This window comes from Bombina bombina, chromosome 8, assembly GCF_027579735.1.
Source record: "Bombina bombina isolate aBomBom1 chromosome 8, aBomBom1.pri, whole genome shotgun sequence".
Taxonomy (NCBI): domain Eukaryota; kingdom Metazoa; phylum Chordata; class Amphibia; order Anura; family Bombinatoridae; genus Bombina; species Bombina bombina.
The window spans coordinates 199483749-199511287 of NC_069506.1; the positions used below are offsets into that span (position 1 = coordinate 199483749).

Sequence of the window (27539 nt, forward strand, 5' to 3'; positions counted from 1 at the left end):
ACATTCAGAACACAATCTATCTGGTAGTTCAGACATGTTAAACAGGCATAAACTTGATAACAAAGCACAAAAAACGTTTTAAAATAAAACCGTTACTGTCACTTTAAATTTTAAACTAAACACACTTTATTACTGCAATTGCGAAAAAGTATGAAGGAATTGTTCAAAATTCACCAAAATTTCACCACAGTGTCTTAAAGCCTTAAAAGTATTGCACACCAAATTTGGAAGCTTTAACCCTTAAAATAACGGAACCGGAGCCGTTTTTATATTCAACCCCTTTACAGTCCCTGGAATCTGCTTTGCTGAGACCCAACCAAGCCCAAAGGGAAATACGATACCAAATGATGCCTTCAGAAAGACTTTTCTATGTATCAGAGCTCCACACACATGCAGCTGCATGCCATGCTGTCCTCAAAAACAAGTGCGCCATTAGCGGCGCGAAAATGAGGCTCTGACTATGATTAGGGAAAGCCCCTAAAGAATAAGGTGTCAAAAACAGTGCCTGCCGATATAATCATATCAAAATACCCAGAATAAATGATTCCTCAAGGCTAAATATGTGTTAATAATGAATCGATTTAGCCCAGAAAAAGTCTACAGTCTTAATAAGCCCTTGTGAAGCCCTTATTTACTATCTTAATAAAAATGGCTTACCGGATCCCATAGGGAAAATGACAGCTTCCAGCATTACATCGTCTTGTTAGAATGTGTCATACCTCAAGCAGCAAGAGACTGCACACTGTTCCCCCAACTGAAGTTAATTGCTCTCAACAGTCCTGTGTGGAACAGCCATGGATTTTAGTTACGGTTGCTAAAATCATTTTCCTCATACAAACAGAATTCTTCATCTCTTTTCTGTTTCTGAGTAAATAGTACATACCAGCACTATTTGAAAATAACAAACTCTTGATTGAATAATGAAAAACTACAGTTAAACACTAAAAAACTCTAAGCCATCTCCGTGGAGATGTTGCCTGTACAACGGCAAAGAGAATGACTGGGGTAGGCGGAGCCTAGGAGGGATCATGTGACCAGCTTTGCTGGGCTCTTTGCCATTTCCTGTTGGGGAAGAGAATATCCCACAAGTAAGGATGACGCCGTGGACCGGACACACCTATGTTGGAGAAACAGCCATCGATTTTAGTAACGGTTGCTAAAATCATTTTCCTCTTACAAACAGAAATCTTCATCTCTTTTCTGTTTCAGAGTAAATAGTACATACCAGCACTATTTTAAAATAACAAACTCTTGATAGAAGAATAAAAACTACATTTAAACACCAAAAAACTCTGAGCCATCTCCGTGGAGATGTTGCCTGTGCAACGGCAAAGAGAATGACTGGGGAAGGCGGAGCCTAGGAGGGATCATGTGACCAGCTTTGCTGGGCTCTTTGCCATTTCCTGTTGGGGAAGAGAATATCCCACAAGTAAGGATGACGCCGTGGACCGGACACACCTATGTTGGAGAAATATGGAGGAATCATTGGACATAGTAACTACTGAAAAGCTTCCTCTAGGAATGTTTCCTACCTCGTGGAAACAAAACATATAAGGCATCATAACTCCGAAAGGAGTGTAAAAGGAAGCGCAGGGCACCGTATGTGGGCCATAAAACATAATAGCAATATGCTTAGAGAAAGTAGGTACAAATGTTTTTTGTTTTTTTTTTAAAAAAGGTACACACAAAAAATGAAAACGGTCTTATTAAGTCTGAAAAAGAAACCTCATTTTGTGCGATTTTGTTCCATCCCAAATCACAAAGGATGAATGAACAAACAACTGAAATTCTTTGATAAAATTTGCACAGAAAAAAACGTTACTGTCTCTTTAAATCTTGAAAGAAACTTTTTTTTTTTCTTCTAGCATTTGTTCCATCCTAAGACCCAAAGGATGAATTAACAAATAAACAGCTGAATTCTATCAATAAAAATAATAGATGAAAAAAACGTTACTGTCCCTTTAAATACTAAACAGTAACTTTTTCTTTATACATGCAGGGTTGGAATGATTAACAAAGAAATCTGCAGCAGCTACTGAAAATTTCAGAAATCATGCTGAAGAGCCCAACCAAAATGTAGATATCATAAGGCTCATTAAGTACTTCATAGAGTAATGCCTATTAACCCCTTATTTTCTTTCGTGAAACACACAGTGAGAAAAACAGTCAAACTGCACTCTCAGAGTGTGTTATACCTGCAATGAAAAGGTAACAACACTGGGCTGTGTGAGATGCTCTGCCCCCGATATCGCTACATGAAGGAGAAGAGCGAAATTCCACACAGTCGTCACAGAGCTCCGCCCCTCGTGGGCGTGAAGACGCTCCAACTCCCGGTACTTGTATGAGTATGCCCTAGAGATAGAGAAAAGCGCCCGAAAACAGCGCGAACTAGCAACTCCGCCCATCATGGGCGTGTAACAAACAAACAATCTCCCGGTCGCCATTAAACTTTGTAGAGATAGGCCACCGGGAGCTAGTTAAACTGTACCCTCAGATACATACTAGGGACGATCAGGCCACCGCATGCACTGTAGTACCACAGACCAACAAAGAGTGACCCATACACCATTTCTCAAATGACAAAGAATCTAATCTAACACCTCACTTTACCTCTTCCTATCACTAACACAGGCAAAGAGAATGACTGGAGTGGGAGGGAAGGGAGGAGCTATTTATACAGCTCTGTTGTGGTGCTCTTTGCCTCCTCCTGCTGACCAGGAGGCGTAATCCCACAAGGATGAAATCCGTGGACTCATCGTATCTTTAAAAAGAAAGCAAAACAAAAAAAAACCACATACAAATTGAGCTTCAGCAAAATGAAAGCCATATAAAGTTTCATTTCATTTCATTGTATACGACAAACCTACATTATGTCCTTGAATACATATGGCCAGATGGAATTCCACATCTGGCAGCAGAAAACATTCTATACTTGGAAAAAATTAATTACATTAAAACTGATGAATTCTTACCTGGCATAAAATGAAAATTACTACAGAGCAAATTTATTAAAATACATCCATTGGTTTTGTGCAAAATGATGATACAAAAAAAAAAAATCTAAAATGCACTGCTTTTTGTTCCAACAAAAGATTACCGAATAGCATTCAGGAGCTTATTTATTTAGTATTCTAAATATTAAAATCAATGTCCTTGTCTGAAATCAAACACAGCAATACTGTAAGGTACAAATGTTTTTCTTTTAATGCATTTTGTTTAAGGAAGGAAGGCCATTATTGAAAAAGGTAGACAGCATGCCAAATAAAGTGTTATATGTCATTACACAAGGGTATTCATAGCAGTCATTTTATTTCAAAATTCACAAGGTGAAGGGATTTGGCATGTAGCAAGCTAGAAAGGCTGCACAGAAATTTAAATGACTGAATCCCGTGCTAGGCAGTGTTCCCTTTTTGAACAATATAAACTATCTAGCAAACTACATTAGTGTTGAAGCCAATATCATTTCATAAAGGAGCTTCTCTACTGACCTTCACCAATCTATGCAAATATATTTATATATGTATATTAAATACAGAATACCAATACAAACAGATATAATACACATACAAAGATATATAAAAAGTGCAAAGCTTAATAAAACGTAAACCCTTTCATAATACTGCCCTGCGTCACTATATTTCATACATTGGACAAAATATCCCACTGGAACAATGAAACCACTTTCCACTAGGAATAACGGTCGTATTCATACGCTTTAACTCATTGTCTAACAATTGTGTCTGCAGTGCACTAGCAGGACTTCAGTTGGAAGATAGTCATTTATCACCAAAATCATTTATCTGATGTTTGCAGAAGAGAAGTGGGTTGAACCAAAAAAACATTTATACATTCAACCAGGATTGGAGGGCAATTCATTGCAATACTTTGCTAAAAGGAAGTTAGAAATATTTATTTTTCTCAGATCCATAGCACTCATGAAAAGACAGATCAAAGTCACAGACCAAGTCAACTTCAAACACCAAGCAATTCTGAAGTATACAAACCAAACTGGACATATAGACACAATCTTTTAAATCAATCAATCCTGGCTGCTGTTTATCTATGTCTTTATTTTTTTTTCCAGACAAAGTTTTAGTATTTTGTAATACATTTTTGGAATCAGAACATTTTACTCTGCTCTGACAAATAGAGATTGCTATTATTGCCGACTCTAGCTTTTCGTTAATAAAATTGGATATTTCCTAATCTCCATTTATCTTAATGGATATAATTAAATCTGTTTCTATATTTCAAAAAGAACTACAGATAATAATTTATTTAAAATTACAACTATGTACACACTATAATATTATTTCACTTTGTTTTGAAGCAGAACACTGCTTAGGATGTAAGGTGATATAATAATTCCTTTTATGGTAAAAGTATATTTTTTCCAGTATAATTTCTATATTATGGTTTTCCGTGGTTATTCCTCATATGAGATATTGCTTTGTAAAATCCAGTTCCATTTGACATATTTTAGTTGTTACCAAGTTTGAGAAAAATGCATAGCATCAGTTTAAACGTCTTCCTATTTTAATCACAACACCAGGTTACTATCTTTATTCCTCCTGGTTTTTATTAGCGGTCATTAACAAGGTGTGTACTTATTAAAACATAATTTATGTAAGAACTTACCTGATAAATTCATTTCTTTCATATTAGCAAGAGTCCATGAGCTAGTGACGTATGGGATATACATTCCTACCAGGAGGGGCAAAGTTTCCCAAACCTCAAAATGCCTAAAAAAATACCCCTCATCACACCCACAATTCAGTTTAACGAATAGCCAAGAAGTGGGGTGATAAGAAAGGAGCGAAAGCATCAAAATAAGGAATTGGAATAATTGTGCTTTATACAAAAAAATCATAACCACCACAAAAAAGGGTGGGCCTCATGGACTCTTGCTAATATGAAAGAAATGAATTTATCAGGTAAGTTCTTACATAAATTATGTTTTCTTTCATGTAATTAGCAAGAGTCCATGAGCTAGTGACGTATGGGATAATAAATGCCCAAGATGTGGAATTTCCACGCAAGAGTCACTAGAGAGGGAGGGATAAAATAAAGACAGCCAATTCGCTGAAAAATAATAATCCACAATCCAAAACAAAAGTTTTAATCTTAATAATGAAAAAAACTGAAATTATAAGCAGAAGAATCAAACTGAAACAGCTGCCTGAAGTACTTTTCTACCAAAAACTGCTTCAGAAGAAGAAAACACATCAAAATGGTAGAATTTAGTAAAAGTATGTTAAGAAGACCAAGTTGCTGCTTTGCAAATCTGATCAACAGAAGCTTCATTCCTAAACGCCCAGGAAGTAGAAACTGACCTAGTAGAATGAGCCGTAATTCTTTGAGGCAGGGAATTACCCGACTCTACATAAGCATGATGAATCAAAGACTTTAACCAAGACGCCAAAGAAATGGCGGAGGCCTTCTGACCTTTTCTGGACCCAGAAAAGATAACAAATAGACTAGAAGTCTTTCTAAAATCTTTAGTAGCTTCAACATAATATTTCAAAGCTCTTACTACATCCAAAGAATGTAAAGATCTCTCCTTTGAATTCGTAGGATTAGGACACAAAGAAGGAACAATAATTTCTCTACTAATGTTGCTAGAGTTCACAACCTTAGGTAAAAATTTAAAAGAAGTCCGTAACACTGCCTTATCCTGATGAAAAATCAGAAAAGGAGATTCACAAGAAAGAGCAGATAACTCAGAAACTCTTCTAGCAGAAGAGATAGCCAAAAGGAACAGAACTTTCCAAGAAAGTAATTTAATGTCCAGAGAATGCATAGGTTCAAACGGAGGGGCTTGTAAAGCCCTCAGAACCAAATTAAGACTCCAAGGAGGAGAGATTGACTTAATGACAGGCTTGATACGAACCAAAGCCTGTACAAAACAATGAATATCAGGAAGATTAGCAATCTTTCTGTGAAAAAGAACAGAAAGAGCAGAGATTTGTCCTTTCAAGGAACTTGCAGACAAACCTTTATCCAAACCATCCTGAAGAAACTGTAAAATTCTAGGAATTCTAAAAGAATGCCAGGAGAATTTATGAGAAGAACACCAAGAAATGTAAGTCTTCCAGACTCGATAATAAATCCTTCTAGACACAGATTTACGAGCCTGTAACATAGTATTAATTACTGAGTCAGAGAAACCTCTATGACTAAGAATCAAGCGTTCAATTTCCATACCTTCAAATTTAATGATTTGAGATCCTGATGGAAAAAAGGGCCTTGAGATAGAAGGTCTGGTCTTAACGGAAGAGTCCAAGGTTGGCAACTGGCCATCCGAATGAGATCCGCATACCAAAACCTGTGAGGCCATGCTGGAGCCACCAGCAGTACAAACGAACGTTCCATTAGAATTTTGGAAATCACTTTTGGAAGAAGAACTAGAGGCGGAAAGATATAGGCAGGATGATAATTCCAAGGAAGCGACAACGCGTCCACTGCCTCTGCCTGAGGATCCCTGGATCTGGACAGATACCTGGGAAGTTTCTTGTTTAGATGAGAGGTCATCAGATCCATTTCTGGAAGTCCCCAGATTTGAACAATCTGAAGAAATACCTCTGGGTGAAGGGACCATTCGCCCGGATGTAACGTCTGGCGACTGAGATAATCCGCTTCCCAATTGTCTACACCTGGGATGTGAACCGCAGAAATTAGACAGGAGCTGGATTCCGCCCATACAAGTATCCGAGATACTTCTTTCATAGCCTGAGGACTGTGAGTCCCACCCTGATGATTGACATATGCCACGGTTGTGACATTGTCTGTCTGAAAACAAATAAACGATTCTCTCTTCAGAAGAGGCCAGAACTGAAGAGCTCTGAAAATCGCACGGAGTTCCAAAATATTGATTGGTAATCTCGCCTCCTGAGATTCCCACACCCCCTGCGCTGTCAGAGATCCCCATACAGCTCCCCAACCTGACAGACTCGCATCTGTTGAGATCACAGTCCAGGTTGGACGAACAAAAGAAGCCCCTTGGACTAAACGATGGTGATCTATCGACCACGTCAGAGAGTGTCGTACATTGGGATTTAAGGATATTAATTGTGATATCTTTGTAAAATCCCTGCACCATTGGTTCAGCATACAAAGCTGAAGAGGTCGCATGTGAAAACGAGCAAAGGGGATCGCGTCCGATGCAGCAGTCATGAGACCTAGAATTTCCATGCATAAAGCTACCGAAGGGAATGATTGAGACTGAAGGTTTCGACAGGCTGAAACCAATTTTAGACGTCTCTTTTCTGTTAGAGACAAGGTCATGGACACTGAATCTATTAGAAAACCCAAAAAGGTTACCTTTGTCTGAGGAATCAACAAACTCTTTGGTAAATTGATCCTCCAACCATGTCTTTGAAGAAACGACACAAGTTGATTCGTATGAGATTCTGCAGAATGTGAAGACTGAGCAAGTACCAAGATATCGTCCAAATAAGGAAATACCGCAATACCCTGTTCTCTGATTACAGAAAGAAGGGCACCGAGAACCTTTGAAAAGATCCTTGGAGCTGTTGCTAGGCCAAACGGAAGGGCCACAAACTGGTAATGCTTGTCTAGAAAAGAGAATCTCAGAAACTGGAAGTGATCTGGATGAATCGGAATATGAAGATATGCATCCTGTAAATCTATTGTGGACATATAATGCCCTTGCTGAACAAAAGGCAGAATAGTCCTTATAGTTACCATTTTGAATGTTGGTATCCTTACATAACGATTCAATATCTTTAAATCCAGAACTGGTCTGAAGGAATTCTCCTTCTTTGGTACAATGAATAGATTCGAGTAAAAATCCAGACCCTGTACAAGAACTGGAACTGGCACAATTACCCCAGCCAACTCGAGATCTGAAACACATTTCAGAAATGCCTGAGCCTTCACTGGATTTATTGGAATGCGAGAGAGAAAAAATCTCTTCGCAGGCGGCCTTACCTTGAAACCTATTCTGTACCCTTGTGAAACAATGCTCTGAATCCAAAGACTGTGAATCGAATTGATCCAAATGTCTTTGAAAAATCGTAACCTGCCCCCTACCAGTTGTGCTGGAATGAGGGCCGCACCTTCATGTGGACTTGGGAGCTGGTTTCGACTTTCTAAAAGGCTTGGATTTATTCCAGATTGGAGAAGGTTTCCAAACAGAAACCGTTCCTTTAGGGGAAGGGTCAGGCTTCTGTTCCTTATTCTGACGAAAGGAACGAAAACGATTAACAGCCCTATATTTACCTTTAGATTTTTTGTCCTGAGGCAAAAAAGTTCCTTTCCCCCCGGTAACAGTTGAAATAATAGAATCCAACTGAGAACCAAATAATTTATTACCTTGGAAAGAAAGAGAAAGCAAAGTTGACTTAGAAGACATATCTGCATTCCAAGTTTTAAGCCATAAAGCTCTTCTAGCTAAAATAGCTAAAGACATATACCTGACATCAACTCTAATGATATCAAAGATGGCATCACAAATAAAGTTATTAGCATGTTGAAGAAGTTTAACAATGCTATGAGCATTATGGTCTGATACTTGTTGTGCTAAAGCCTCCAACCAAAAAGTGGAAGCGGCAGCAACATCAGCCAAAGAAATAGCAGGTCTAAGAAGATTACCTGAACATAAATAAGCCTTCCTTAGAAAGGATTCAATCTTCCTATCTAAAGGATCCTTAAAGGAAGTACTATCTGCTGTAGGAATAGTAGTAAGTTTAGCAAGAGTAGAGATAGCCCCATCAACTTTAGGGATTTTGTCTCAAAACTCTAACCTGTCAGATGGCACAGGATACAATGTCTTAAACCTTTGAGAAGGAGTAAAAGAAGTACCCAGATTATTCCATTCCCTAGAAATTACTTCAGAAATAGCATCAGGGACAGGAAAAACTTCTGGAATAACTATAGGAGGTTTAAAAACGGAATTTAAACGCTTAGTAGATTTAGTATCAAGAGGACTAGAATCCTCCATCTCTAATGCGATTAAAACCTCTTTAAGTAAAGAGCGAATAAATTCCATTTTAAATAAATATGAAGATTTATCAGTGTCAATATCTGAGACAGAATCCTCTGAACCAGAAATATCCTCATCAGAAATAGACAAATCAGAATGATGACTGTGATTTAAAAATTCATCTGAAAAATGAGAAGCTTTAAAAGACCTTTTACGTTTACTGGAAGGAGGAATAACAGACATAGCCTTCCTAATAGATTTAAAAACAAATTCTTTTATATTAACAGGAACATCCTGGGTATTAGATGTTGAAGGAACAGCAACAGGTAATGGTATATTACTAATGGAAATACTATCTGCATTAGCAAGCTTATCATGACATTCATCACAAACTACAGCCGGAGGAACAGTTACCACAAGTTTACAACAAATGCACTTAACTTTGGTAGAACCAGCATCAGGCAGCGTCTTTCCAGAAGTAGATTCTGATCCAGGGTCAATGTGAGACATATTGCAATATGTAAAAGAAAAAACAACATATAAAGCAAAATTTATCAAATTCCTTAAATGACAGTTTCAGGAATGGGAAAAAAATGCCAATGAACAAGCCTCTAGCAACCAGAAGCAATGAAGAATGAGACTGAAATAATGTGAAAAAAAGGGTGGAGACAAGAATGACGCCCACATTTTTTAGCGGCAAAAAAAAGACGCCCACATTATTGGCGCCTAAAAAAAATTTTGGCGCCAAGAATGACGCCACATCCGGTGACGCCGACATTTTTGGAGCAAAACGTCAAAAAAATGACGCCAACACGAACAACTTCCGGCGTGAAGTTTGACGCCGGAAATGACAAACAGAATTTTTTTCGCCAAAAAAGTCAGCGCCAAGAATGACGCAATAAATTGAAGCATTTTCAGCCCCCGCGAGCCTAACAGCCCACAGGGAAAAAAAGTCAATAGAAACAATTTTTAAGGTAAGAAAAAAATGATTATTCATATGCATTATCCCAAATAATGAAACTGACTGTCTGAAATAAGGAATATTGATCATCCTGAATCATGGCAAATATAAGTTTAAATACATATATTTAAAACTTTATAAATAAAGTGCCCAACCATAGCTTAGAGTGTCACAAAAAATAAGACTTACTTACCCCAGGACACTCATCTACATATAGTAGATAGCCAAACCAGTACTGAAACGAGAATCAGTAGAGGTAATGGTACATAAGAGTATATCGTCGATCTGAAAAGGGAGGTAAGAGATGAATCTCTACGACCGATAACAGAGAACCTATGAAATAGATCCCGTAGAAGGAGACCATTGAATTCAAATAGGCAATACTCTCTTCACATCCCTCTGACATTCACTGCACACGGAGAGGAAAACCGGGCTCCAGCCTGCTGCGAAGCGCATATCAACGTAGAATCTAGCACAAACTTACTTCACCACCTCCACGGGAGGCAAAGTTTGTAAAACTGAATTGTGGGTGTGGTGAGGGGTGTATTTGTAGGCATTTTGAGGTTTGGGAAACTTTGCCCCTCTTGGTAGGAATGTATATCCCATACGTCACTAGCTCATGGACTCTTGCTAATTACATTTAAGAAACAAACATTTTAGTTATTTCTAAATGAATTAATTCATTAGTTATATATACTGTATAGTTTATTAAGTTAGTCCGTGTACCAGTTTTGTGAAATACCATGCAATTTTTTTCCTGCTTTGGCCAAGAATGATATACCTGTATGCCATGCATTTGTTTCCTTTCCAACACTACACTATGCCACATATTACTGTTATATCTTCTGAATGATTTGTTTATAAAAATAGCTTGTATATTAAATATCCACTTTTAACATAATTCAAAATAATTCAATTATTAATTATAGGGTGGTCAAATGCTCCATTTAAGGTCACATAACTTATCTAAGAAGCACATTTTTTTCCATAGAGTATAAGGTATTGATGTAAACTGTAATTTGTGCAATTCAAATACAATCTACACATGATGTAAGTGAACACATCAGACAATACATTAATCCTCAGAATAAATGGTGGTTTGTGTTAAAAGACAAATGATCAAGGAGAGAGGCTTTGTGAGGTTGCAGTATCCTCAGTGGGCAAGATTTCAATGCTGCTGTCAGGCTGGCTGGGGGACACGCTGTCAGTGAGGTCCAGTTCATTGACCTGGCTGGGTGACAAAGGTTGGGGAGGGCTGGCTGTATCTGTGCTAGCAGTTGGACTTTTAACTTCTGCCAAACCAATAAGTTCTTTAACATTAAGTGGTAAGTCCTGCACAATTAGAAGAAACAAACATGGATGGAAGATTATGTTAGAAGTGCAGAAAACAACTGCTTTATTAATATATGAATGTATAATATGCATACAACTGTACATAAACATTACTACAGTCCTACAATGGATGCACATGGGTAAGCCAGGCAGCCTAGAATGCTTAGGATACATTACCCTGCACTGCATTTTCCATCATGCTATTCTCAAATGTTGAAATGGGCTCACACTTAAACTAAGTGATATTTGAGTTCATCATTTTAAAGTCTTTAAGCAAAATCTAAAATATAGTTACATACAAGCAAATATCTTTTAAGTCAAATATTTCTGTAGATAGAAAAAAAAAAAAGATGGGCAAACTATATGTTATTAGTAATATCTCCTCTCATACTTTCTCCTGTAAAACGCCTACTCTTTACTTTAAATCTTTCTAAAAAAAACATGGATTTAGCACCCAATGTCCAGACCACCCAATAAGCCAAATAATTTACTTTCAGCACAATTATTCTGTGTCTAACCTTCACCATGGTTTATTCCACTCATCTCTCTTCAGTGTATTAATTTAGGCTTAGATTAAGATGCTGTTGGTACTAACCAATACAGATAAACAAAGGAAGACAAATCTGTTTATCATTAAGAAGCTGCAAAATTTACAGACTAAAATATTTGTCTCTGTATTTAGTGCATACACCTTGCAGGCTCTACTACTGATCTGTAAAACTGACTTATGTCAGAGGTATAGGAGCTCACATTTCTATAGACTATATTGAATAGCAATGTTGAGTTTTAAGGTTTTCTTACAAAAAGTACCTCCTGAATATACCAAGTACCAAATAGTGCTTCACAATGTTTCAGTCCTTTCTGGTACTAAGGAGTTAAACCCTATGCAGAACATGTTGACAGTTCAATAATTTACCAGGACCAAGCAAATAAAATTTTAACTAACATTAAACTCGCAAGTTACGCTTGAGATTTTGCATTGGAAAAAAGTCTGTATATAAAATAATAAGTTACATTCTGTTGAACTGTACTTGGTTCTATTTATAAATGCTACATTGCCGCTTTAGTATCTAGCAGCGGAACACAAATCTGAAAAGGACATATCAATCAATGTCCAGCTAGTGAAGTGTAATGAGCTGGGCAGGTCACGGAGCATTGAAAGTGCTGCAGCACTTGCAGCAATAACCCAGGCACTCACCTGACAGTGTGCCAGCTGCTGATTCAGGGCTTCGGCCCGACACAGAATGTCCTCCACACTCATCTTCATGGTCAGCTCGTTAATGTGCTGAGTAGAAACAAAGGTAACAGATAAATAATGTCTGCAGAAGCAAAGCAGGGGGGAGGGGCTAGTGTTGCAGATAAAATATAAAATAGTCAATGTAAAATAAAACAAAATATATAAATCTATTTCTTCACGCTACGCTTTTAAATGCTATAGATTTAATTCCCCAAGGTAAGGAAATATACTTGTACCTATGAAGCCATCAAATAAAGCATTTCTCCCAGATAGCCATATTGATTTGCATCAGTAATGTGCAAGTGCAGCTTAGTGTTAATCGAAATAGATACTAAAAATTTAAATGGTCATACCTAACACATGGGGAGCACAATGTATGCCTACAGTATTTTTATTTGCACCTATTTCTCTGCACTACTCCTCTACCTCTCCTACTTTGCATCATGCTGAAAGCTCCTTGTTTAAACCCATGACATTTCTCTCTGTGTCTAGGTCAGTTTCTATACAAGCTTCTGACACCAGAGCACTGCCCATCAAACGTCTGTTCATATGAAACACATATCATTTTGTTCCATTAACAGTGTAATTGTCCCTCAATTAAAAACATATCCCTGTAGCCTCAATTCAAAAGATCTGATATTTTTATACTATGAAATGAAACCACAGTTTTTTGCAAATATTTTAGAAACCAATACTCGCAGGGTGACACAGTGTATTTAAGAAGCATGTTGCACTGCTCTTATGATAGTGTAGCCACATATACTGGTTAGAGCAGAGCATTCCAAACTGTGTGTCGTGACACAGTGTGTCGGCAGCAGTGTGTAGGTGTGTCCCAGCCTCAGCACAAATTGTTTTGAATTTAAAAAAATTTTTTGGTTTCCGGCTTTCTGCCCACCTGCTATGCATATCACGTGGTTGACACGTGATTGATACCTAGTGGGTCACAGATCATCTTAACCTATTGGTGCAGCTCAGCGGGAACTGAAACTATTCCCATTGGCGGCACATTGGCTCCTGACTGCATGTGTAGTCAGTGAGTGGGACAGCAGTGTGTTTGCAGCGCGGGCAGTAGTCAGTCGGACTCGCAGAGGGTGGCAGTTTAAACGCTGAGCTGAAGTCAGAAGTCAAAGTGTTTTGTTTGTTTTTGCAGCTAGCTCCCACTAGTGCATTACTGCTCCTGCTCTTGATATATGGATAGGAAGTGGAAGCTTAAAAATGCTTGATGATGAAATGCGAGTGTCTAATATTCCACCAAATATTCAGAAACTGTGTTCATCCCATCAACCTCATACAACCCATTAAAATAGTAGGTAGCTATTGGTGATGCACCTGTATATAACATCACCAGAATGTACCTTCCAATATATTTTTATAGCACTATAAGAAAATATTAGTAATCTGATATGTAACCAACACAAGTGAAAACAAGGAAATTAAATACATTTTACACAGTTTTTAAAGGGGAAATATAATTGTACACAATATATTGTACACAATCTGTTTAAAATAAAAAACAAAACATAAAGCTAAGCATGGTTAGGTATAAAGAAGGAAATGTAATCCTACTGGTGGCAATGCAATTTTCTTCATTGATATTCCACGTGAGGTTTAGTAAAATTAGATAGATGTGCCATCAATTTGGGTAGGGAGGAATTTGGCACATTTATTGTCATAGCACCAGTGTGTGCACTACTCAGCCATGCATAAATAACTATAAGACATATCATCTAAAATACGAACAGCATTCTGAATATTTACATGGACAATGGACCAACAAAATGCCCTTGTAGAAGGTGCCTTTAACATCCTTCTGAACTTGCAGAATCTTTGCTACATAAGCTTAAAAATGTTGCACTGTACAATAAATCTGGTCACTGTGGTATTCCTGCATCCTGGAGTGAAAACAAAGTGTTAAGCTTCCTCAACTTCATACTGCAAGACAGTTCCATTTCCATATACTTTATTAGGTCCACAGTAGGGTGGTGTCGTACTTTACACGATTTTTCATCCAGACAAAATGAAGGAAGAGAGGTTACATTCTCATCACAGCGACTCACAAGATTCCTGGTGAAAATGTAATCACTGTACAAATAAAATGAGCTTAGAATACAGCACTATAATACTGACAACTCTGGGGGAGGCGTACCAAGCCTGACCACACTCACAAGAATACAAATCCGCCAGGTGCCTGAATAAAATAGACATTTAATCCAATTCAATAAGTGAAAAGGCAATGTTTTGGGCTTCGAGTACAAAATGTTGTTTGTTCAAGTGTTGGACCTTATAGAAAAAATAAAGGTCTATTTTATCCAAGCAGCTGGAAGATTGGTATTCTTGCAAATATAATACTGTTACAGTTGAAGTAATTCATCTGCAACCTCATTTGTGGAGTATCCAGCAAAAGTAATGACCTCACAGAAAAAGGAAATCATTGCTCCTTAGTAATATGAAAATTATCATTCATCTCTCAAAATAAAAAAAAAAAAATAATGATTGCCCAATACTTAAACGTACATGTCAAAAAACAAAGTGTGATATTTATACACACAGTGATGCACTATGGGAGCTAAATGGTGATTGGTGGCTGTACATATAGATCTCATCACTGGTTCACCCAATGTGTTCAGCTAGAGCCCATTAGTGCATTGCTGCTCCTTCAACAATGGACACCAAAAGAACAAAGCAAATTTAATCAGTGAAGTACATTGGAAAGTTGCTTAATACTGTATGATCTGTCTGTATCATGATAGAAGGAAATTGGGTTTTCAGTCCCTTTAAGAAGCTTGGTTGACAGACACAATAGGATTTCTGTTCTTTTGGGAACTAAATGGAATATAAAATAGATAATCTCCTTTTCCAAGATAATAGCAGCTTCCATATAAAAACAATTTGAGTAAGATCCAAAGAAATTGATGCGTAAATGTATACAACTCAAAATGCTACAAATGGCTTCAGAACAAGAGAGACAGCACAGCATATAGTTTTGTTAAGCCTACACATATAGGTGTAAATAGAATATTTTTTTATATTATCTTAAAAAGTAGCATATATCTAGTATCACTTACTTTAAGGATCTCATTGAAACCGTAGTCAGAATTCATCAGTGCTTCCCTCTCCAGGTCCAAAATGCCACAACCAACAAGAAGGTGAAAGTTTGGACAAGGAAGACCTGTCCACAGCACCTTTATAATAAAAATGGATATTTCAGAACATTTTTAACTTAAAGTTTGGCATCATATTCTCCAAGGCTAGAAAAATCATTACGTAAGAACATATGATGTGTGGGTAGTTGAGCTATGTTCTGTGCTAAAGAACATCCCATTTAAATAAAGCACTGATCTGTGATATATTACTGAACACAGAAGCCAGAACCAATGCAGAGCTGCAACACATGGTAAAGAATGCAAGGTATGCTGGTCTCTGATCTCTCATACATGCTGGAAGACCTCACCTCCCACAGGAAAAGAATATCTTGGAAGGAGAATTCTCTCTTAAACCAGATGAGAAGCCACCTGAAGCAGAAACTTAAATTGCCAGAATCTTTAGAATCTGTAAAGAAATAATACAAATGTTATTGCAGCAGTGAAAACAGTCGATATGTAGGATGGACTAAATAGGACACCCCTTTAACAGAAATAAAACACATTATAATAATAATAATCTGTAACTAATAATAAATTAAAACTACAGTCATGTTGCAGCATAAGATCCTGGGCAACTGAATCTGGCTTAAAGTCAGGCAATTTCATTAAATGGTTTTCTTTTGTTCCATGTTTCAAGCCCCTAACCTGTTCTGTTGTTTTAGACTTCTACTTATAAATTTTTAACACCCATTATTTCATACATTAGTCAATAGGTTTTCTTTCAATGGTATAGTGCTGCTTATTCAACACATTTAGGAGGTAATTCAATCTACTCTAGAGTGGTCACTTGCAATTGACTTGATTCAAGGCTGACCAAACAATTCTGAGGTTTATTGAATGGTCTCCTTAGGGAGCTGTAAGTACAAAGAAGATAGAATATGCAGATCCAACAGTATAAAGAGATTGCTATAATATAAGCTATACAATCACTGTCAATTGACCTACCTAGGAAATCACACAGAGCTGGATCCAGGACACGTAACAATAAGTTCAACTGTGCCAGCTGTTTCTTCATGCTTTCTTGGCTTTCCTCAAAGTTGTGGTGCTGAAATGAATATGTCAAAGAAAACATACTCAAATTTTATACTGATCTGTAAAATTCATTTTTTTTTTATAAATAAGCCCGATTTAAAAATCTGTAATAAAAAAAGCACATTCATTTAAAGGGACACTAAATCCATTTTTTTATTTCATGATTCAGATAGAGAATTCAATTTTAGCAACTTTCTAATTTACTCCTATTACCAATTTTTCTTCATTCTCTTGCTATCTTTATTTGAAAAAGCAGGAATGCAAGCTTAAGAGCTGGCCCAGTTTTGGTTCAGCACTTGAGTAGCACACTTGCTGGTTGGTGTGTAAATGTAGCCACCAATCAAGCAAGCTCTATCCAGGGTTCTGAACCAAAAATAGTCCGGATCTTAAGCTTACATCCCTGCTTTTTCAAATAAAGATAGCAAGAGAATGAAAACCATTGATAAATAGAAAGTTGCTTAAAATTGCATGCTCTATTTAAATCATGAAATAAAAAAAAATGTGGGTTTAGTATCCTTTTAAGTGACACAGAAACCTAGAATTTGTGCATCCACACAATAACTCAATCGAAAATGCAGGAAGTCACTGATGTCACAAACTAATTAGCAGATAAGAATAGCATTATCTATGTTTGTGTGTATGACTGACTTTTGGTGCACAATGTCCCTTTAAAAAGAGTATAAATAGTAAGTTCATTTAATTATCTTCATCACCTTTTTATGCCAGTGGGTGTCAACGTTTTTTTTTTTTTACACCCCTTACTCATTTTTCAGCATCATGGGGTTAATAAATATACATCAAATTAAGTAGCCTGCAATACTCTTTAGATGAGACAGACAAGGGTACTCACTGACAGAAAATGGAATAGGGACACTAAAATAAGTTATCATAGTGTAAAATGTTGCTGTGACCGCAAAACCTTTAACCAATACAAAAAGCATTGTTTACAAGGTTTACACTAGTTATTTCTATGAAGGAGGATATAGTGCGTTTATTTAACATGTTCTACATTCCATCCTTACACTGCATACAATCTGCCTTCACTAATACACTGCACTATTTGCTATTTTAGTTTAGTGTGGTTAGTGGGAGGAGTGAAATACATCATCCAGTCATTTGCTAAAAAGAGAGTGTTGGGGACTGGTTAAGCTGGTTTGCTGTTTTTTGTGCCGATTATAATCATCCACTTCCAGATGAAAGTCTGCCTTTGTGGGGAAGTGGAGGCAACTAGCAGGACTAATTAAGTCTATTAATTATATATCATGGTTGAGTCTAATGATAGAGGAATCCATCCAACATTCAGGTTTGAGTGGTGGTAAGTGGTTTACCCTTCCAGTTCTGTACCCTTGGTTAGTTCTGGGCTGCATGACTCATGGTGGAGTTTGAGGAGTTCACAATGTGTTTTAGTGCCTCTTCCCATCAAGTGCATACCAGGCAACACTAAAGTAGAGTTTGATTAAGTTACATGGATATTGGGTTTATTACAGATTGAAATCAGCTTAAACTCATTTCAAATTTTACTTATCCACACAAGGGAGTGAGGCTTTTGCTTAGTTCTTTAGACTATGATCACTCTAGAGATTAACGTGTGATCATTATTGGAGTTTTTGGAGACGTGCTTAATTTATCCCAGCTATTAAATTCAAAAATTACACAAATAATCTTGCATTACAGGTTATTCTGAAAGTGCCTCTTGCAGAATCTGTATTTTTAAATAGAAATTAAATTACCCTTCAATAGGTTTTCTCTCTTGGAAGTTAAATTTGCTCAATATTTATGAGTATATTATGCATCTAGAAAATTACTCTATAAAAGGAGAATTTGTTGCTGACCTATTTATTCATCATTAACTGTACTTATAGTTTCTGTTTCCTACAAACACTAGAATGTGGTTCTGGTCACTGTACCTACCACAAGTTCCATGAATCCTGTAAAGCACCAAAACGAGTCAACTTCATTCTGTGTGACATATAGGATAGGAGAGAGGAGGTCACTCATTCCTTGCACATAACCTGAAAGAAGCACATATGGTAGCTGAACAGTTCAAAAATGCTGAAGGGACAGAATATTAAAAAACAAACTGTACTTTTGACAAACACCCCAACAGTATTATCTTAAACCAAAATAAAATAAATGTAGTTCTTTACTGCCTCCTCACTAGCTGCATGAACCCTATGAGAGGTTACTAAAATGAAGTCATATGGGCAAGCCAGAAAGAGGAAGTAATGTTACTCTCCTTGTTTAAAAATTATGACATTGTTAATAAAATGTAAGAGGTAAAAAAAAAAATATATATATATACCAACTTATTTATTTATATTGTTCTCCCCAGGACCTATTACAGTGTTCTCCCCAGGACTTATTAAGTGGGTGCACCCCCTGGCTGATTTTACTGACCACCCGGCTAAACTTTTAGCCAATATTAAGCTAAAATTAGCCAGTATTAAAATGTTCAATTCTTAATGCACAATTTATCATTAAATACATTCATGTTAAAGTATTCAATTAATATGTGTTTTTGAAAGTAGAAAATTATATAATATCACAAAATATTAAACTTGCCCCACCCGGCTGCCAAACTGTTTTCCTATATACGGGTGGGGGCAGTGTAATATTTTCTATTATATAATTTTCTGTTATCCAAGGCACAAATTAACTGTATAAGTCAACATAAATGTATTTAATGATAATTTGTTGTGTGTATATATATATATATATATATATATATACATATACACATACACACACACACACACATACGTACATATATATATATATATATATATATATATACACACACATATATATATATATATATATATATATATATATATATATATATATATTGTGCCCCCCTCTGTAACCTACATAAGTCCCATCAGCTCCCACTGTAACCCCCCAATAAGCATCCCCTTTAACATCATAAGCACCGCCTGTAACCACCATCAGCCCCCAACCCACATAAGTCCCAGTGCACCCCCCCCTCCCTGTAACCCGCATTAGCCACAGCGTTCCCCGGTAAGTCGGCCCTCCTCCCTGTAACCTGCATCAGCCACAGCGTACCCCCCCTCCCTGTAATCCGCATCAGCCACAGCGCACCCCCCTCCCTGTCACTCCGCATTAGCCACAGCGTTCCCCGGTAAGTCGGCCCCCCTTCCTGTAACCCGCATCAGCCACAGTGCACCCGGTAAGTCGGCCCCCCTCCCTGTAACCCGCATCAGCCACAGCGCACCGCCCTCCCTGTAACCCGCATTGGCCACATCGCTCCCCAGTAAGCCGGCTCAATGTCGCAAGGTGGGCACAGCAAGTTGGCGGCCCTCCTGTACGTCATTTGGGGCAGGGCTAAAAATCGCATGCTCTCTCTGCGATTAATCGCGGTTTAAAAATCACATCAGCGATTAATTGTGCAGCCCTTATATAAATATATATATATATATATAAATATATATATATATATATATATATATATACACACACACACACTGTACATACATATACAGTACATACATACAGTATCTCACAAAAGTGAGTACACCCCTCCCATTTTTGTAAATATTTTATTATATCTTTACATGTGGCAACAATGAAAAAATGACACTTTGCTACAATGTAAAGTAGTGAGTGTACAGCCTGTATAACAGTGTAAATTTGCTGTCCCCTCAAAATAACAACACACAGCCATTAATGTTTAAACCGTTGGCAACAAAAGTGAGTACACAACTAAGTGGAAATGTCCAAATTGGGCCCAATTAGTCATTTTCCCTCCCTGTAGTCATGTGACTTGTTAGTGTTAAAAAGTCTCAGGTGTGAATGGGGAGCAGGTGGGTTAAATTTGTGTTAATGCTCTCACACTCTCTCATACTGGTCACTGGAAGTTCAACATGGCACCTCATGGCAAAGAACTCTCTGAGGATCTGAAAAAAAGAATTGTTGCTCTACATAAAGATGGCCTAGGCTATAAGAAGATTGCCAATACCCTGAAACTGAGCTGCAGCACGGTGGGCAAGACCATACGGTGATTTCACAGGGCAGGTTCCACTCAGAACAGGCCTCGCCATGGTCGACTAAAGAAGTTTAGTGCACATGCTCAGCATCATATCCAGAGGGTGTCTTTGGGAAATAGATGTATGAGTGCTGCCAGCATTGCTGCAGAGGTTGAAGGTGTGGGGGGTCAGCTTTTCAGTGCTCAGACCATACGCCCCACACTGCATCAAATTGGTCTGCATGGCTGTCATCCCAGAAGGAAGCCTCTTCTAAAGATGATGCACAAGAAAGCCCGCAAACAGTTTGCTGAAGATAAGCAGACTAAGGACATGGATTACTGGAACCATGTACTGTGGTCCGATGAGACCAAGATAAACTTATTTGGTTCAGATGGTGTCAAGCGTGTGTGGCGGCAACCAGGTGAGGAGTACAAAGACAAGTGTGTCTTGCCTACAGTCAAGCATGGTGGTGGGAGTGTCATGGTCTGGGCCTGCATGAGTGCTGCTGGCACTGGGGAGCTACAGTTCTTTGAGGGAACCATGAATGCCAACATGTACTGTGACATACTGAAGCAGAGCATGATCCCCTCCCTTCGGAGACTGGGCCGCAGGTAGGGTTGCCACCTCAGCCATATTTTCCTGGACACTTATGAGTTATACATGCTGCAGGGTGTGCAGGGAGGAACATCAATAGTGCTGTTCAGTGTCACTATTTGTGTGCTGTCCAGGGTTTTAATTCGTGTTTCTACCTGCACACACTGCAGCATGTGTAACTCATAAGTGTCCAGGAAAAAATGGCTGAGGTGGCAACCCTAGCCGCAGGGCAGCATTCCAACATGATAACAACCCCAACCACACCTCCAAGTTGACCATTGCCTTGCTAAAGAAGCTGAGTAGGGCTGCAACTAACGATTATTTTCATAATCGATTAGTTGGTCGATTATTTTTTCGATTAATCGATTAATCGGATAAAACAGGAAAAAACAAGAAAAACACTCAGAACAATATGAAATTTGAAAAAAAAATATAATTTAATGAACAAACATACTGTACTCTGTTCGGTTTAACAGAGTATTAAAAAACTGCAGAACTGCAGAAATACAAATAGTTAAACTTTTTATCTTACTTAGTAGTTCACTGTACAACTGTACACAAGTAAATTTTTACACAACTTACAATGAGAAACTTTTAAAAACTTTAGCAGAACAAATAAGCATGTATTATGAAAAAGAGGTGGAGTATCACTGTTCCAGAAACCTTGCATTAGAATATAAAAATGTTAACATGTCCACATGATCTGGACTAAGGCTGGCTCTCTTTTTTGAAGTTATGTTGCCTGCTGCAGAGAAGAGTCGCTCTGATGGTGTGGAGGTGCCTGGTATGCACAAGTAGGATTTTGCTAGTTTTGCCAAGGCAGGATATTTTTCTTGGTTACCTTTCCACCAACTCAAAGGGTTTCCTTCCTTGGCAAGGGGCTTCTCTGCAAAATAAGTTTGGACTTCATTCCTAACTTGTAGATTAATGTCCTCCTCATGTTGCCCCTCAATAGTCTCCTCTTCACTGCTGCCCCCAGACTCAAGGAGTGAGTCAAGTAGAGATGCTGCAGATGTTGAGGGCTCAGCAACTGTACCTCCAGGCGTAACTGTATTCTGCTGGCGCACCATCTCTCTTCTTACAGCAAGAGCCTCTGTCTGCACTTTTGCATGAACAGTAATAATTTGCTCTGTCGTTAAAAATTTGAGTCGCCTAAATCTTGGGTCCAGGGCAGAGGCAAGGATTACTGAATTTGGGACCTGTTCAAAAAGGATCCCCTTCCATCTGTTTTGGAGCTGGTCTGCTGCAGTGGCTTGGAAGCTCTTCAGTGCATGCGACTCAAAAGAAGCACCCTCATTGGACCGCAAAAGCCCCTTCACAAGTGCAGGCACAGAAGACAGAGTGACATATTCTTGGCCACTCATGTATACAGTAGCACACTCAAATGGCTTGAGAGCAGTGGAGAGTTCTTCTAGAATACTCCACTGATCTGGTTTTAAGTCCAGATAGTGTTTGCCTCTTTGAGTGACTGATGGATCTGATAGCGCTGCTGTTACCGGCCACCTTTGCTCAATGAGTCTCTCGACCATATAGTAAGTGCTATTCCACCTTGTGCTAACATCTTGAAGAAGCTTGTGCTCAGATGTTCCCATTTGCTTCTGCTTCTCCTTCAACTTGCTGCTGGCGAGTTCACTTTTTTTAAAATGTTCTACTAGTCCTCTTGCAGCACTGACGGCTCTCTCAATTCCAGAGTTCTTTAATGCAGCATTGATGACCAGCTGCAAGGTGTGACCAGTGCAGCGGATACTGGTCCATCCATGCTTCTCTCCTAGGATGTTTGCAGCAGCCACAATATTTAAACCATTGTCATGCACAATGGCAATAATTTTTTGTGGTTGAATTTCAAATTTTGCAGCAACCTCCTCCAACCATTCTGCAATGTTTTTTGCGGTATGCCTGTCTTCTAAAGGCATGGTAGTGAGGCAGATAGAGTGCATTTTCCAGTCAGCCCCAATGTAATGGCATGTAATGCCAAGGTAAGCCTCAGTTGCTATGCTTGTCCATATGTCCGCAGTTAGGGCAATTCTGCTTTCATTAGTGGCAGCGCTGATGGCACCCTTTACATTTTTAAGTGCATCCTGGTACTTCCTTTCAACCAGTTTTGTAAAATGTGTTCTTGATGGAAGCGTATATCCAGGGTTTAGTACACTGACCATGTTTTTAAAACCTTTGTCTTCGACCATGGACAGTGGCCGCATGTCAGTAACTATCATTTTAAAAACAGAGTCTGTTATTACTGATGCTTGTTGTGGAGTGCACGGGGGATTTCGCTGCACAAACTCTGTCATGGTGCGCTGTTTCTTTCTGAAAAGAAAGAAGATATATCATTTTTAATGATCAATCATCAATGAATGATCATTCATATAGACTAGTCTTGACTGTCAGTGTCTATGCAGAAAAGGATAGTCTATCATTGTGTAACTACTACTATTACTACTAGTTTACAAATACAATTAGTTAATTTTGGTGGTTTAACTTACTGTCCTGATGTCTCGCCTTCCTCAGTGAAACCCACGTGTTTTCTTTTCATGTGTTCATTCATCACTGTGGTGCTTCCGTGCCACATAAGCTCTGCCTTGCAAATTCTGCAGGTGACCACCTTCTTTGCGGCATTAAGCGTAAAATGCTCCCATGCTTTAGAGGACTTGGGTCGCACACTTTTTTCCACTGTCACAGGCTCTGCAGCAGACTCTGCCATAATTTGTTTTTTTTGGGGCAGCTGGAGAAAAAAACAAGTAGTGAAGTTAACTATTGAGTTTTTTTTTTAAAGGGAGTAGGACATCACACTACTAGTAATATAATTAACGTTACTTAAGTAAAAGTAAACTGTTACTAGTTAAGTTAGTTAACAATACACAATTTATGAATAATATAGAGCATGCTTGCTGAGAGTGCCATAAAACATGTAGAGATCTGTCACTGTGCATATCCTAAAAGGGCTAATTAAGTAAAAAAAAATACTTTTATTTGCATGTTTAAAAATTGTGGGAAGTAAAATTAAAAATTTAAATTTTAAAAAATAAGCAGCCAAATTTTTTTTTATTAGGGTAGCCCTCTTATCAGTCAGTGACTGTTGAATGATGATTGAAGAGGAATGAGGATCATCATCATCAGGAAAAAAAAAAAGAGGGCAATGGCATAGGCATTGTGGGACAAGAAGATACAAGAACCTGATCGGTAGCAGTATAGCTGCTGGTTCATGGTTAATTATTTTTAGCTCAGCAGCTGTAGCTGGCTGCCAAGTTGATGACTATGACATCCACAGATTCCACAATATCTATTGTTAAGTGTGCCCTAGTCTCACTGGGTAGTGGTACAGGGGGAAGGGGTGCATGAGACAAGAGGAGATTACTACAACATCATCAGATACTCTCATCTCTCTGTGCCACACTTACCCCTGTGTGCTTCTCTCACACTATGCTCTACCAACCTCTATCCCAGTAGTAGATACATATCTTATACTCTCATCTCTCTGTGCCCTGTTATATAGTGCCACCCTTACCCCCTGTGTGCTAATCCTAATACTGGGATAGAGGTTGGTAGAGCGTAGCAGGATTAGCAAACAGGGGGTAAGGGTGGCACTATATAACAGGGCACAGAAAGATGAGAGTATAAAGATATCTACTACTGGGATGGAGGTTGGTAGAGCATAGTGTGAGAAGCACACAAGGGATAACATAATTGTGAGAATGTGCACCAAGTAACAGATGGCACAGATAGATGAGATTTATAAAGAGATCTACTACTGGGATAGAGGTTGGTAAGTGTGGCACTAAATAACAGATGGCACAGAGAGATCTGCTACTGGGATAGAGGTTGGAGAGTCAGATTCACAGGGAGGGCAGGGTGACTGTGAGCTGTGAGATCGCGGGCATGGAAGGGGAGGGGCTAAGGTGAGGGGCTAAGGTGAGGGACCAGGTCCAGATCAAATAACTTGCAAGCAATAAGATGATAGATCTTTTTTAGAATAAAAAAACACTGCGTACAGAGACTCTCTCATCTAATAATATATGGCTCCTAGCATGCAAGTTACTTGATCTGATTCCGGACCCTCACCTTACTAGCCCCTCCCCTTCCATGCCCGCGATATCCTCACAGCTCACCCTGCAATGTGCTGCTATGATGGAGGGGTTAAGGTGAGGGTCTGACTCCGTCACTCCGGATCAAGTAACTTGCTAAGAATAAGATACATTTTGGCGGTCTCACTGTTTAAACACCCCTCTCCTGTGACTGCTATGCTATCCAATCAGAACAGTTACAGAAGCTAGTAAGCGACTAGCAGTCACAGGAGAGGTGTGTTTAAAAAGTGAGACCGCCAAAATTTATCTTATTCATAGCAAGTTACTTGATCCGGATTCCGGAGTCAGACCCTCACCTTAACCCCTTCCATGACCCGGTTGCGCTCCATGCCCTGTGCTAGCCTATGTGTACAGAACAGAACCGACTAGCTAGCATAGGACGGAGTAAGGAGTAAGGGAAAGTTGTTGAAGTACACACAGTAACTTAAAAACAACACCGGAGTTGGACCCGACCCTCCCTCACCGACCTTAGCCACTCCCCTCCATGCCCGCAATCATCTCAGTCAGTCAAGTAGCAGCCAGGGCGATTAAATGTTGTTACTAGGTTTATTATAAATTATATACTTATGTACCCCCTGCACTGTGCAAAGGCTTTACACACTACCCACCTTGCAAGCAGTATCGTTCCACACAGACTTCTCCCACACGTCTTCACCCGTCGTCCAAGTCTTCCTCTCTGATCTTCTCCCAGTAGACACGCCTTCTCTAGCACGCCTGGCTGCGGCAAGCAGTCCAACTAATCGATAGACCAACGAATCGATAATGGAAATCGTTGACAACGATTTCCATTATCGATAATTATCGACTTTATCGATTAGTTGTTGCAGCCCTAAAGCTGAGGGTAAAGGTGATGGACTGATCAAGCATGTCTCCAGACCTAAACCCTATTGAGCATCTGTGAGGCATCCTCAAACGGAAGGAGGGGGAGCGCAAGGTTTCTAACATCCACCAGCTCTGTGATGTCGTCATGGAGGAGTGGAAGAGGACTCCAGTGGCAACCTGTGAAGCTCTGGTGAACTCCATGCCCATGAAGGTTAAGGCAGTGCTGGAAAATAATGGTGGCCACACAAAATATTGACACGTTGTGCCCAATTTGGACATTTCCACTTAGGGGTGTACTCACTTTGGTTGCCAATGGTTTAGATATTAATGGCTGTGTGCTGAGTTATTTTGAGGGGACAGCAAGTTTACACTGTTATACAGGCGGTACACTCACTACTTTACATTGTAGCAAAGTGTCATTTCTTCAGTGTTGTCACATAAAAAGATATAATAAAATATTTACAAAAATGTGAGGGGTGTACTCACTTTTGTGAGATACTGTATATATACACACATGTGTAATTAAATATACAAATATATACAGTCCTTTACAAAGATACATCTGCCCGATTCCAGCCTTGCTGAAACACTCCCAGATCACAACCAAATTTCACAATGCGATACACAGTGGCTTGTAGGCCTCTCCAGGTCTCCATCTAAATCATTAGATGACCAGGTGTTGGGCAAAGCTGAAAACTGGACTCCGAGAAGATTACCTGGAGTCGGGCATATTCATCTGTGTGAAGGAACCATGAATCAAGCCACGTACAAAGTTATCCTGGAAGAAAAAACTTGCTTCCTTCTTCTCTCACAGCGTTGCCCAACTCTTAGGATTGGTTTTGCAAGCAGACGGTGCTCTATGCCACACAACCAGGTCAATCAAGTTGTTTCAAGACCTTGTCAAGGCCAGCCCAATCTCCAGGCCTGAACCCCATTGAAAATCTCTGGAATGTGATCAAGAGGAAGACTGATGGTCATAAGCCATCAAACAAAGCTGATCTGCTTGAATTTTTGTCCCAGGAGTGACATAAAGTTACCCAACAGCAATGTGAAAGACTGGTGGAGAGCAGCCAAGATGCATGAAAGCTGTGATTGAAAATCAGGGCTATTTTACCAAATATTGATTTCTGGACTGTTGCCAAGTTAAAACATTAGTATTGTGTTTAAAAATGAATATATATATAAAACTTGTTTTCTTTGCATTATTTGAGGTATGAAAATTCTGCCTCATGTTATTTTGACCAGTTGTCATTTTATACAAATAAATGCTCTAGATGGCAATATTTTTATTTGGAGAGAAATGTCAGTAGTTTATAGATTAAAACAAAAATGTTCATTTTATTCAAACACATACCTATAAATAGCAAAACCAAAATGCGCCTTGGACAACTTTAAATTTGTAGAATAGGCTA

The 27539-nt window shown here is 38.7% G+C and overlaps 1 protein-coding gene across 1 annotated transcript in view; it reads right to left on the reverse strand.

Moving 5' to 3' along the window:
• Positions 1-10735: 10735 nt before the first annotated feature.
• Positions 10736-27539, reverse strand: part of TBC1D17 (TBC1 domain family member 17) — a gene marked incomplete in the record, with an annotated part of 286719 nt that continues 269915 nt past the window's right edge. Inside the window, 6 exon segments of the mRNA XM_053690831.1 lie at positions 10736-11237; positions 12436-12522; positions 15540-15656; positions 15926-16023; positions 16563-16662; positions 18561-18661. Of these exon segments, the coding sequence (XP_053546806.1) occupies positions 11025-11237; positions 12436-12522; positions 15540-15656; positions 15926-16023; positions 16563-16662; positions 18561-18661 (716 nt within the window).